This window comes from Corylus avellana, chromosome ca1 (genome assembly GCF_901000735.1).
Source record: "Corylus avellana chromosome ca1, CavTom2PMs-1.0".
Taxonomy (NCBI): domain Eukaryota; kingdom Viridiplantae; phylum Streptophyta; class Magnoliopsida; order Fagales; family Betulaceae; genus Corylus; species Corylus avellana.
The window spans coordinates 30308639-30322156 of NC_081541.1; the positions used below are offsets into that span (position 1 = coordinate 30308639).

The window sequence follows — 13518 nt, forward strand, 5'->3', positions numbered from 1 at the left end:
TCAGCATTTTAACTATTCATTTTCACTATTTCATTTAAATATTCTTTCTTCAACAATCATATTTTTTAAACTTTGTCGTTTCCTAACGGCCAAATTTTTTTAAACTTGTCTTTTTTTAATGATCATATATATATATATAATGGTCATATTTTTTTAAAAAAAAAAAATTGTATTTTTTCTAATTGTCATATTTAAGAAAAAACAAAAAATGAAGCATTTAATACCAAGTTTCTTATTAACTATCATATTGTTCTAAAATAAAGCATTTAGCAAGTTAATAACAATAAAGATTCTTAAATAATGCTGGAAGAGAGAGGGAGAAGAAGAAGGCTGGTTTTTCATTTTATAGAAGGGAGATGATAAAATAGTTTTTTATTAGACTAGAGATAAAAGAAGGCATTTTTTTGTTAATATATGATATACATTGTTAAGCTACTGTGCTCAGCAATAAGCACTAGCTGCTCAACAATTTGATGACCCTTTTGTTAAGCCGGATGATATGCGTTTTTTGGTACTTTGCTCAACAAAATAGCATTTGTGAATACTTTTAAGTTACAACGCTTAACAAATTTGCTAAGTACTGTAATGATTAGTCAAATCTTTAGCCAAAATGGCTAGCCTGATGTTGATTTTTAGTATTTTGTTTTTGCTATTTTGGCTAGCCCAATGTGAGTGCTCTAAATGTAGATGCTTAGAAAAAGAATGAATATTTAAATAGAATAGTGAAAGTTGATAATGAAAATAAAAAGTAGAATGTATGTGAAAATGTGATTTTTAAACTAAAATAGAAAAATTAAAAATTGAAAAAAAATTAAAAAATTAAAAAATATATATATATATATATTGAGCGGGATGTGAATGCTTTAAGAACCCAAATGGTATTCCTCTTAGAGGAGCGTTATCAGGTATCAAACTTGTCAAATACATGGGGCAATTTACAATTACAAAATGGTCTTCTTCATTCAGAAGTAGATGTCAGTTTGCTTTGACTGTGCTTTGAGATCTTTCAATTTCTTCAATATGTTTGTGAAGTAATCTTGCAAATACTTCTCTAGGGTGACTATATCTTTCGCATCCACACCCAGAAGTTTATATGTCTCACTCATTGGAACAGAGAAAACAATGTCACTTGTAAGGACCTACAAATACAGACATTACATTAATATTTGATTTAGTACATAAATAACAAGCACCAAAAGGTCTAAACTAATTTTATTTAGATTATAAAATAACTATCATTTTTGTTTAGCTTTCATATATATCCTCAAAAAATATTCCCAGAATAACATTAATATATGTCAAATACAGATATATTCTCAAGTGTAAATATAAGAGTTTGTTACCTCAGAAAATGCCAATCTATCAGCAACATCATTTGTCCACTCAAAAAATCGAGTCAATTGGCGAGTTAATCTCAAGACAGAGACGGGAACTGTAGTGACATTTGCATCAGACCCCGCAAGCCTCTCGCATAATGTTATCACCTAAAATAAATACAAGAAGGAAATCTTTTAACATGGAAGAAGAAAGAGATTGATATTCATTTTTATCCAAAGCCACTAATCATTTACTCCCTCTTTAAGAGGCCAAGTAGTAAAGGGTTTACTACCCCAAAAGCTTGAACTGATAAGGAAAAGTTAATTTAATCATTTTCATTTATATTCTAATGGCTCCCAACACAAAGTGCAGAAAAGTAATGCTATTACCAAAAGTTAATATGGGGTAAAACAATTTGTTTAAGAAGAAATGAGAAGCTAGCCACTCCAATTATTTTGGGGTAAGAGGTTCTCAGTTGTCATTTCCTCCCTATGTTTCCTCAGCAATCAAACAAATCTCTCAAGAGTACGAAGAGTATGAAGAAAACAAGGTGCAGGGATAGTGATAGAAATAAAACAACACCCCTAGGCAAATTGTTTTTTGTCTTTATGGTCTTCCTTACCTCTTGGGTTGTCCATGCACGAGGACCAGAAAAAGTGAGAAGCTTCCCATTAATTTGCTCATTGCGTAGGGCTATAAATGTCAAGCGAGCTATATCCTAATACACAATGAGAACAACTTTAGAAACTGTGAAGATATTATGGTTGAATATGATTGTCTTCCTGAAACCAATCAGGTAAAAAATTTAGACAAAACTTACCTGGGTGTCCATGTAAGCAATTCTTGTTGGGGCATCTGTTCCCCAAACAGATTTCTCCTCTAGAATGGGTACTGCATACTGCCCAATAAGGCCCTGGGAGAATTGGCAAGAACCATTTTCACTTGGTACTAATATCAAAAGAAATATCGAAACACAAAACTCAAAACAGGAAACAATCATCTGTACTGATACATATATAATAACAGACTGTTTCACATAATCATATCCTTGGCTTAGATCATTTTAGAGCACATGAACATCCAGTAGGGATGTTACTATTTATTACATACATCTCTTCAATTGGAGAACTTATTTCAGAGAACCAATACTTCCATTAGACATAAAATCAAGAAACACTCTTTTGAGTATGATATGTTTCAGGAGAAATGACAGAGAGGTAGGGAAAAGGGGGAACTGTCATATGAGGATGATAATCAGAAGATGAAGGGTCACTTGAAACATTAAGCACAGAGAGAAACAAAAAATTAAACCATGCCAGTACTGATATTATAGATAAGTATGCCAAAATTTTCATTTAGGTGATAATTACTTGCATGAAACCACATAACCGGATTGTGATGTGAGTTAGGCCCGAGTCCTGAAGAAACTTCTCAGTGCAGTACTTTATCTCCATTAGTGGAACCTCAGGATGCTTGTCACAGTTGTGGATGGAAAAGAACACATATTTCTGGATTCCCATTGCTTTTGCACATTGTATAAGAGCAACTTTTCCTTCCCAATCTACCTAAACAGAAAAAAAATGGATTAGATGAGGCCAGCAACCCATTATACAGCATTATCGGAATTTGGAAATGAAGTGTGTTTACAACATCTAATAACTTTGATGAGAGGACTTTCTTAATAAAAATGTAAATATAAATCTCTCAGGCCTTTCCACATGTTCTGATAGATATAGATGCTTGCACAATAACATTAAAGACTTTGTACTGATAAAACAAGGAAGATGAACAAGGATATATAAAGGTTACAACATATAAATTTCCTTGTTCGTCTTCACAGCTGAGCTGGAAAACTGCACATAGAGAGATTCTAAAAGAGACATCATCGGCACATTCAATGACCCCTGCTGCCTCACCAAGGTTAAAGGATGCATCAAATTTTACTAAAAAATATCTAGGTCGATTCCATTGTCATAAATAACATAATGAAAGAAACAAATCTATATTCACCCAAAAACTTACTTTCTTAATGGGCTCTTCTGGACGCCCTGTGGCACAGTCGATGACAGTATGAATACCCACCAGTGTTGCGGGTATGGTCTCCGGTTTGCTAAGGTCTGCCTGTTCAGTAAATACTTCACATTCAGTCCTTGAACTTCAATAGAGTAAAAATTAAACCCTGTGCAACGTACAACTAACCCAAATGCTTTAACCAAGCCTCTTTGTGAGTGATGAATGTCCAAACATGTTCATAAATAAATCATACTTATGACACTTAAATCAGACATCTGGCAAATAAGACATAGGATACAACAAGAAGCATCTATATCTATCAAGAGAAAAAAGTACTAATTTCTGGAAGATACCCTCAAAGTAAGACAGCAAAACTGAAAGCAATAAAACAATCTGAAGCAAAACATTCGTGGGTCTACCACAGAACCACAGCTTTTTATGGAAATTTTTCTAATGTAAGTTCAGATGCCAGTGAACCCCAGATCATCAAGAAACCAAACCAACTTTGCTGACTCCAAAAAAGATTAACCAGAGTCAAAATCATCTAATTTAGGCAAAATCTTTAAGAATGGCAGCTGGTCATAACTATAAACTAGTTGCCTCAACATAATATAACAAAGGCATCACATTCGCACATACCAATCTCCATACGAAGAAATCCTAACTGCCCACATCAAATTACATGACAAAATTGACTATTTCCATACAAAAACAAACAAACCCAATACATATAATTGCAAATCAAAGCGAAAAAAGAAATGAATTGGCGAGTGAAAGGGTGGGAGAGACGTACATTGACAACCGTAGCGCCCCAATCGCGAAGGAAGTCAGCAGGGGCAGGTCTAGGCCTGACAAGACACCTGACATCATAGCCTTCATCAAGTGCCCGCCTCACAACCTGCCTTCCTAGAGTTCCGGTGGCACCAACCACTAGAATGCTCGTTGGCCTGACCGGCGTCCCTGGTCCTAGATTCACTGCCCCCGCCGAAGTTGTCTGAGCTGAAGTGCACGTCACCCCATAGGATTTCCCTTGAAATAATTTAAAAAAAAAAAACCGTTAATTTGGAAACAAACAACCAGCGAGCTTCCAGCTTGGCTTTGATACAATCGAGACCCACTAAGATTATGTAAGCCTGGACTACTTATATTACATCAATTAACCATAAAAACACCCATTTCTTATGAGAGAAGCGCATTAGAGAAGGAAAACGAAGTACCAGTGGTGGAAGATGGAGAAATGAGTGAGGAAACCGAAGAAGATATGAGAGAGTCCGGAGACAGAGTGCGCCGCCATGACAGTGCGCTATGGATGTTATAGGAGGTTTTGGTGCAATGATGATTGAACTTGCCAGGTGCCGAAAGCTGTGTGATTGGCAGCCTCAACGCCATTGTTGCTCTCTGAAACACTTGCAATGAGTAGAATTGTAGAAAGGAAGAGGTAAGAGGAAGAGGAAGAGGATCGATGAAGGAGAACAAGGGATTCCAATGTGGCCACGTAGTCGCTCTGAATTGGATTAAGATTTTGCTGACGTGTGTATATATATGTGAATCCCTGATGTAATGTCACTATATCCACTCGAAATGCTGTCAGCCAAGCAGTCACATACCAAATCTGTGCAACCCATGTAATGTATCCATGGTCCCCGACTCCCCATCCTACACTTTTCTTTAGACCGGTAATTTTTTACATGATTTGTGATTTCAACACAAATTAAATATAAAATTAAAGAGTTAAAGTGAACTAATATGATCCGTTCAATTAAGTAGGTGGAGTTATAGTTGATTTATATAATATTATACACATGTTATGACACGACACGTGACATAATGATTAACAATTTTTGATATGACCAACAAATTCCATACGAACTCAATACATAATTAGTGGGTTAGGGTTGAGGGGTAAAACCCATTTAAACAAATGAAGATACTGTTTATCTCGGTTACAATGCATAGTTATCAACAATAAACTAGAAACCTATTTGTACTCAAATATCTATGACTTTGATGTTTGATGAAGTTCTTCTTCTTGGTGTTTGTCTTTTACTTAGAGTTTGAGAGTTTGGGCTGCTTGTGATGCTTCATCTTTATCTGATCTAATAATTTAAATTATAATTGACGTATATAATTTTATATCAATACCCGAACACAAATTGACACCTCTACTTTTGTCTTCGCATCACCGTTTGAAATAATTCAGATTGGAAGCATCTAATTGAAAATAATAATTCAGATTTTAAAAATTAGTCAAGCCATCCTTTTGGTTCTTCTGGTTCTTCTTTTATTAGAGGAATTCAGTCCAATCTTGTCAATGGAGTAATTTGGTCTAAAATTAAGCTAAATTATTTAATCTCTATTAATTATCCTAATACAAAAGACGCGGTTATAATAAAATAAAACCAAGGGCATGGACACAAAATCAAGTTTTTATGATCTATCAATTCATTGTAAAGACCGAGGGGTTTGTTTTTTTTTTTTTTTTTTTTTTTTTTTTTTTTAATTGAAGAGGAAAAAGGGGGCTACAAGGGAGGATCTTTCCCATTCTTGATCCTAATGGAAGAAAGAATGGGGGATCCTATGGGAATGCTACCAAACACTAGATGGGTAGCGGCCCATTTTGCTAAAGCATGTGCACGATAATTTGCACATCTAGAAACTTTCAACGCATTCCAGCATTGAAAGGAAGAGAGCTCAAGTCTCAAATCAGAGACAATAGGAGCAAAATGCCAAGTAGCAAAATGATGAGGCTGATTAACAGCTAAAATAACCAAAAGAGCATCCCCTTCAAGCATGAAATTACTAAAGCCTGAAGACACTGCAAGTCGGGAGGCAAGAAGAGCAGCAGAAGCCTCGCCTAAAAGAGCATCAGAGGAGAAAAGCTTTTGGGTAGCAGCATGAATAATTTCACCATCATGATTACTGATAACAGCAGCTGCCACAGCAAAATTTCCACAAACAGCTACATCAAAATTGCCTTTAACACTTCCTAGCTGAGGAGGAGACCAAAGAGAGGGGAGAGCCGAAATCTGCCAAGCTGAAACATGGTACTCATGAGTAGTCTTGAGCTGCTGGATAATCTTGGGCGGATCAGGTTGAATAGCCGAGGACCGAGCTGCTGAAACATGGTAAAGACCGAGGGGTTGTTTGTTAAACAATATGTATCCCCAAATACTGTTTGTTGTTTGGTGAGAAAAAAAAAATGAGTGTAATAATTAATATAGAAAAGTGAAAAAATTGTATTGAAAAGTAGAAAATTTTTGTTTTGTATTATTTTTTTATTTAAATAGTTGTGAAAAGTAAAAATGATGTGATATAAAAAAAAGAAATGCTAAATGTTCGTTCTCCCAACTATGATGTGGCTTTTAAAATTATCGTTGAATTTGAGATTATCATTATTGACTTTTAATCTATTAGTAATTTTAAAAGCTTCAGTTGTGAGGACACCAGGACACTAGAAGAACACCTAGGATTTTCCTATAAAAAATAAGAATGTTTTTATGTTGAATTTTTTTTTTTTTTTAAAAAAATATAGGTGAATAGTATTTGAGGGTAGGAAGGTGTTTAACAAACACCGTCTGAGTTTGGGAGTCAAGCCCTAGTTGGGAGGACACCAGGACATTAGAAGAACACCTAACATTTTCCTATAAAAAAATAAGAATGTTTTTATGTTGAATTTTTTTTTTTAAAAAAAAAAAAAATAGGTGAATAATATTTGAGGGTAGGAGGGTGTTTAACAAACACCGTCTAAGTTTGGGAGCCCTTCATGAATTGATAAAATTACCGCTGACAACTACAAAAAAATCTTTGAACCTAGACAATTGGATACAAAGATTAGTCTTAAATTAATTGATTGGGAGGATTTAGAAATTCAAAAACAATGGCTTTTAAATGATTTTACTGAAGATCAAAATAAAAATACAAGCCATATATCTCTTCGAGCTTCAAGAAAAAATATTTATTTCCTAGACAATAAAGTTCGTGAACGGACAAAAGATTTTTCTCACCAAGAAGATGAATAATAAAATTTCTCAAGATAGAATTTTAAAGTCCCTAGAAATATTGAACAAGATCAAGTAGAACGCAGTAGTTCTAATAAATAAGCTATTTCAATGGAAAAACGTTTAAAAATTCAAATTATGTTGGGCATGCATTACCTCAAGGAGAAAGAAGAGGAGGTAAAAAGTGAGCAAATCTATCATTTTCAAGTAGGAAATGAAGAAAATGTTTTCTCTCATAATCAAGAAAATAAAAGATACATGTATTTTGATGACTCTCCATCATGCTGAACTTGTTATCCAGAAGGTGAAATGTTTTCTCCATTTCAGACTCCTTACTAGATAAGAGAGGAATGTTATAATCATAGAAGAAAACTGCCACCATTGATCTTTCTTATGCCAAAAACTGCTTTACTAAATAATTTCCTTGGATGAGATGATTATCTAGAAAGAAGAATAAGAAAAAGCATGAGGTTAACAGACTTCATCCTGCTAAGTTCTCACAGAAATCCTACTTACAATTACTGAAGCACACACAATTAATAAATCTCATCTTGATCATCTTGGTGTCCAGCTTTCTAACAAAACATGCTTTGTATTGTATCACTTTCAAAAATTCTAAACCAAACATTTTGATGTATACATATCCTAGAAGATAAGGCAAAACAATATTCAAAAAGAAAGAAATGAAAGGGAAAACCTAAAGTCTAAAGTTCTAAATCAATGTCAACCCCCCGCCCGTCCCTATTTTTTTTTTTTTTTTTTTCCATGTTCCTCAGGTCATATTACTGTCCTGGACTTTCGGCGAGAATCCTCAAAGAGAGCAAAAGATTCTGTCCTTAGCCACATATCCTAGGGTTTTTATGTACAAGAAGCTTCTAAATCTGAATGGAGGATTGCTTATCCCCATGGGGGTTGTACTGTGCGACCATATACAGAAACTGGAGACTCAATCAGATCGAATGCCCGATGCCTTTATGTACATAGTCCTTTGTTGTCACTGCCACTTCTGTTCAAGAAAGTTCTGTCCATTGAAGCACAATAACAGAATAAAAGACCCAAAGAATTGGTTGAAAATTTCGGTCAAGTAAAGCTCATACTTCTTCTCAATGGGAAATGGGAGCAGCCTCCTTGATTTTAGTCCGAAAATAACTCTTCCTCAAGTTCAGGTTGGTCGGGTTTAACCAAAACACTGGGACCTAACTCTGTTCCATTAGGAAGCCCTCTCTCTTGAATCCTAATTGTGTTCTCCCCATAATCCATATCAGACCAGTCTCGCTCATCCTCCGTTAACTGCTCGTCTGTCACATCACCCGTATCATTATTTGTGCTATCCTCCTTGCCATTTTTATTTTGACTGTGAGGATTGAAACCCTCCCTAGCCTTTGCCTTGGACTTCTCACATATGCAGGATGTTGGGTTCTCATGAAACTCACCCCTGCCTGGCTTCACCTCATTTGGCTCTCCCATGAAGCCAATCTGATCAGTTCGAACTCTGGAGGCAAATTCTTCCCATGTCATGTTATTTCGGTTCAGGAACAATCTGTATAGTTTTTTAGCATTTGGACGGATTGTTGGTTTGTGACCAAAGTATCTTCTGCATATACAAGCATGTTTATGTTATAATGTATAACCAGTGAACAGCTTGAGTTATCTAGCTCACTAAAACAAGAAGGAAGCAACGATAATGACCTCAAATGGCCACTAGAATGACCCTAGTTAGAACATTTTGAATGTTCTGAAAGTTAAAAAGGTGATGGCAATATTACAGAAACAAACTATATATCTTCTCTCAACCTACAAAACTTCCTTCTCCCAGCAAACTGGTGGGGTACTTTAATTGTTGTCAAAAACCACCTCAATTCTGAAGATAATTTCACATTTTAAAACCAAAAAACATAAAATGAAGATTGTCCAAAAAAAAAAAAATTCCAGAGTATTGAAGTCATTCTTAAAATTTTAAATAATTAGCATACCTTCGTCCAGCTAACATTCGAGCCATGTTGCCATTGTTGTTGGTGACAAAAACATCGCTGTCATCACAAACAATGAAGTCTAGCGCAGCCATGCGAGAAGCAAATGATGAAAATGGTGCTAATTCCTCCGTGCTGGCTATAGTCTCTTTTGAATGAAAATTTGGGAAGAGTGCTTTGAGTGGTGCCAATGTCTCTTCACCTCCATATACTTCACCTGATGCCACATATAAGTGAGCATCACTTCCGAAACCCAATGCTCTTAGCATAAGACCAACTTCCTCTGGAGTGAGTGGGCATCTTCCATGCCTTCGTCCTTTATCAGGGTTGCTTGCCTGCATCTCATGCCAAAATAAAAATATTAATATTCAGACAGGGCTAATCTGCTGTTGAGGTTGAATAAATCAGTTCTAAGAACTAGTGGAATCTCACATGTAAAGTTTTCCATCTCTTCCGAATTGCACCAAGTTCTGCTCTTTCTTTTTCTCCTCCACCATAATAGCATCCAGAAAATGCAAGCATATCAGGTTCAAACCTAGACATGAAAAACGAATTTGCATAAACAACTTTTCCCACTGTACTCTTAAAAATTTTTTTAAACAAAAACTTTGTAGGAAATATATTTCAACCTATTGAAACATTTAACTCCAAGTTATTCTACCATAAATTCTGTACACTCCTACATTATGTACTCATCAAAAAGCCTCTACAGATGCAATATTCCTTTCTACAAATAATGAGACATGCACTCTTATTCCTTGGGTATCATGTTGATATAAACTCAAACATTACAAGTTTTACCTGTTACAAGATAGTCTGACAAGAGGCAACTAGCATCATGGTAGAAGTATAACAGAATATAGCATGTAAAAGAGTAAAGGAAGAATTTAAAAAAAAAAAAAAAAAAAGAGCATATGGTTGGAAACTAACTGTGCTTTACCTCAAATGCAGGGCAATGAAATGTTCACTTTTCGTCCGCATCCTCTGAACCAACTTTTCACCCATTTCAAGAATAGAATCAGTAAATTTCAAAGCATGGTAGTTAACTCTACATCTCAGCTTCTGCAAACCAGTATTCAACCTATTTGAAAGCCTGTAATCAAACTTGGTGAGCTGAACGACCTGCAACATCAAAAGGGTAACCAGAAAGTGTAAATTATGGAATCAAATAACTCATTCAAGAATAGCAATTGCTTATTATTTTATTCCATAAACATTCTACAAGAATCTGGCAAATAATTATGCAATGTCTTTCCTTTTTACTTTTAAGGTATAAATTGCAGAGCAAGAAATTAAAATTATTATAAAACCTAAGAATGAAGGAAAGGAACATCCAGAACAATCAGTCAGGCCCTTAACATTGGCATCCATGGCAGACACAATAATACAACAATCATTCCCTCAGCTTGGCCTATTATCTTCCTTTTAAGGATATGAAGGTCATAACAACAACGTGTTTTGTTTATACTTATCTTTCTTTCTCTTTTCTTTCTTGAAAAGTAGTATTATTGTTCATGTTAATGGAATCATACCATCAATTGCAAAAATAAATAAATAGAACGTAAAATGTAGTCAATGACATTCAACAAATTGATTAAAAGATCCACAACTTTAGGCAAGGAACTGAACACTTACATGCTTTTTGTTAAGAACAGGTACAACGCGGCTCTCATAGCATTTTTTATTACACTTCCTTGGAACACGCATGGTATATGGATTTAGAGCTTTTCCTCCGTTCGAGGGAAGCTCTTTAATGATTTTAACATCTTTTGAAAGAAATGAGATGAATTGGTCCACGTCAAAGATCTCAGAAAAGTTGCTGCAGCAAACACCAGATTACAAAAGATTTAGGATTATATATTATCCCCAAACCCAAGCAATCAGACAAAAAAAACAGACCTGGCATCCTTCCAATAAGATTTCACATCCAGCTTGGGAACAACAAGAGTAGCATTCAAAATGTAAGCTGCAACAACAGCATCTGTTATCTGCAGCAAGGTAAGAATCAGAGCTAATTCAGTAAGACACCGATTATAATTACATACAGTGTCAGATAATGGAACAATATATTTCTGGAATCATTTGTAAAAAAACAAAACAATACTGTAACCTATCAAGTAGTTTCTATCAGTAAAAATTCAAAAGCCACTTTTTTTGGGAAAAATCATAAGTGATTGCATAGACCAACGAACTCCACCCATCACATTAAACAATCAACTGCAACTTCAAACTGTGCACTTTGAGCTATTCATTGGGAAATCTAAGAACAGCTGCATATTCATATTTAAGTTAACCTCATTTCTAAGCCTTGATGATTAGAAAGACTATCGTCACCCTCAATTTCTAGCTGTTGTACATCACGTGTACATGGGGTTTCCATCATTTCACCTATACACGCAGACAAATTCTTCTATCTCTTGTCAAAAAGAGCCCAAATTTCTAATTCTTGCACCAGTAATCATAAACAAATCTACGCGCATTAACCAGCTGGAACACGAAAAATGGATTACTACAACATTTAAAAAAACTAAAATTTAACGAGAGAACTTATAACAAACTAATAGAAGACTCTTTTAAGAACTTCCATTTTTTCCTAATTAGGCATTAACATCTAATTGCACTCAGCTGCCCAAGTACAGTAATAATCCACATTTTGAGACAAGAAAACTGCAATTATTTTTTAGAATTAATGATTTCTTCAAAAACGAACTCGTCTCAGCCTAATAACATGAATTAAGGAAATTAAGGAAAAATCAAGGATCCTGTAAAAGCTCAGGTGGCAAATAATGGTTAGGATTAATCACATAGTTATTGATGACGTGATAATTGATTCAAATTCAATCGATTAATCCAATATTAAGCCTTTTGAGACAAACAATGAAAACCTAATCCAAAAAAAAATATTAAAAAAAAAAGGGAGGGGAGGCGGGGGTGGTGGGAGCGCATGGCTCAAGAAGCTTACCCCTGTTCTTTGTTGATTCAAGCCTCCACTAGTAGCAATCAACAAGTATCGATTCGGATGCGTTTTCACGTCAGCACCTGCAAGCAAACAGCTCAACGATAATTAACAATTAACTACACGTAATTAAGTACAAAATTAGACTCCAAAAAATCCAATCAACTTTTGAAAATTGGAAACAAAATTTAACGTCAAATCCGGAAACGAAAGATTCTGAATTCAGATACCGTACTTGCAAACTTATCGCTGGCATTGCTGCAACCGCGGTACAGCTTTGACAGCTTGGAGGCCCACAAATCACGGACTAAGCTGCCTCGACTTGCCTGAACAACAACCAATCCAACAAACGACAACCAATCAAACCAAAGAACCAGAACCAAAAACGGAACGGAAAACCACGAAACTCCCCGTACCGGCACCGTGGACGGCGTATCCGGCTCCGTAGCCAAATCCGATCCGACATCCACCGCATTGCCAGCCTGAAATCCAAAAAGTAAAACGCAGTTACAGAGCCAGCGAATAACACGACGTCGTTGAGGAAGAGAAACAGAGACAGAGTTAGAGGATGAATACAGAGAAGTAGAAGTGGTGGTGGTGGTGAATGATTGGGAGGGAGGAGGCGGCGAAGAGTAAGAGTACGCAGGCGGAGACGGCGGATAAGAGCGGGTGGAGGAGTCGCCTCCTCCGCAGGTGGTAGAGCAGGCTCGCGATGATTAGCCCACTCGTCACCTCCCCTCGCTTACTACCATTACTCAGCTTCTTCTTCTTCTTCTGCATAGCTCTCGCTCCCGCTCCCGTTGTTGCTGCTGTTCCAGCACCTGTATGTGAAGAAAAACGGGGAGAAGAGCATTGAAGAAGGTGGTGGTTGTGGTGGTAGTGGTGGTCTTCTCTGTGTGATGGTGACGAAGACGAAGGCGACAGCGTTTCCATATATAAGCTTTTCCCCAGAAGAAAAACTCCTACGAGTCTACGACTTCAAACAACTGACGCAAAAAAAGAGAAAAAGAATTTGTTTGTAAAACAAGCGGACCCCGCCTTGAAAACAATCGCTGGGAAGATTTCTTGGCGTCCGGCGCTGCTTGGGTGTAATTACTCACACCTGGTGTGGAGTAGACGTGTCTCTTGTAGTTGTAGGATGCCTTTGACCGTTGCAGCGATTTCTTTGACACTCTAAAACGGGACTATCTGTACTGTAGAGTACTCTATCCCTTTATGAATTTTGAAGGATATTTATGAATTATCATTTATCGCTATGAATTGG

At 36.1% G+C, this 13518-nt stretch overlaps 2 protein-coding genes across 2 annotated transcripts; both read right to left on the reverse strand.

Moving 5' to 3' along the window:
- Window positions 1-843: 843 nt before the first annotated feature.
- On the reverse strand, window positions 844-4818 carry LOC132190759 (protein HIGH CHLOROPHYLL FLUORESCENCE PHENOTYPE 244, chloroplastic). The gene is made up of 8 exons (XM_059605810.1): window positions 4548-4818; window positions 4124-4359; window positions 3340-3438; window positions 2688-2882; window positions 2138-2230; window positions 1940-2035; window positions 1344-1484; window positions 844-1139 (listed from the first exon to the last, which is right to left on the reverse strand). Exons 1-8 carry the CDS (start codon window positions 4717-4719, stop codon window positions 963-965), a joined length of 1209 nt encoding a protein of 402 aa, XP_059461793.1. The 5' UTR covers window positions 4720-4818; the 3' UTR covers window positions 844-962.
- A 2939-nt stretch (window positions 4819-7757) lies between these two features.
- LOC132185269 (protein ROOT HAIR SPECIFIC 17-like) lies at window positions 7758-13251 on the reverse strand. Its single transcript, XM_059599067.1, has 10 exons — window positions 12831-13251; window positions 12671-12736; window positions 12490-12580; window positions 12261-12337; window positions 11198-11286; window positions 10934-11117; window positions 10239-10420; window positions 9731-9833; window positions 9302-9633; window positions 7758-8922 (listed from the first exon to the last, which is right to left on the reverse strand). The coding sequence occupies exons 1-10, from the start codon at window positions 13185-13187 to the stop codon at window positions 8463-8465; spliced, it is 1941 nt and encodes a 646-aa protein (XP_059455050.1). The 5' UTR covers window positions 13188-13251; the 3' UTR covers window positions 7758-8462.
- Between the last annotated feature and the right edge of the window lie 267 nt (window positions 13252-13518).

Coding starts and splice junctions, on each gene's coding strand:
- LOC132190759 (XM_059605810.1), bottom strand. CDS start 4,719: ATGGCGTTGAGGCTGCCAATCACACAGCTTTCGGCACCTGGCAAGTTC. Junction 4,360..4,547: donor TTCTCCATCTTCCACCACTG/GTACTTCGTTTT, acceptor AATTATTTCAAG/GGAAATCCTATGGGGTGACG. Junction 1,485..1,939: donor GTGCATGGACAACCCAAGAG/GTAAGGAAGACC, acceptor TATTTATTTTAG/GTGATAACATTATGCGAGAG.
- LOC132185269 (XM_059599067.1), bottom strand. CDS start 13,187: ATGGAAACGCTGTCGCCTTCGTCTTCGTCACCATCACACAGAGAAGAC. Junction 12,737..12,830: donor ACCACCACTTCTACTTCTCT/GTATTCATCCTC, acceptor TTTGGATTTCAG/GCTGGCAATGCGGTGGATGT. Junction 12,581..12,670: donor ATACGCCGTCCACGGTGCCG/GTACGGGGAGTT, acceptor GTTGTTGTTCAG/GCAAGTCGAGGCAGCTTAGT.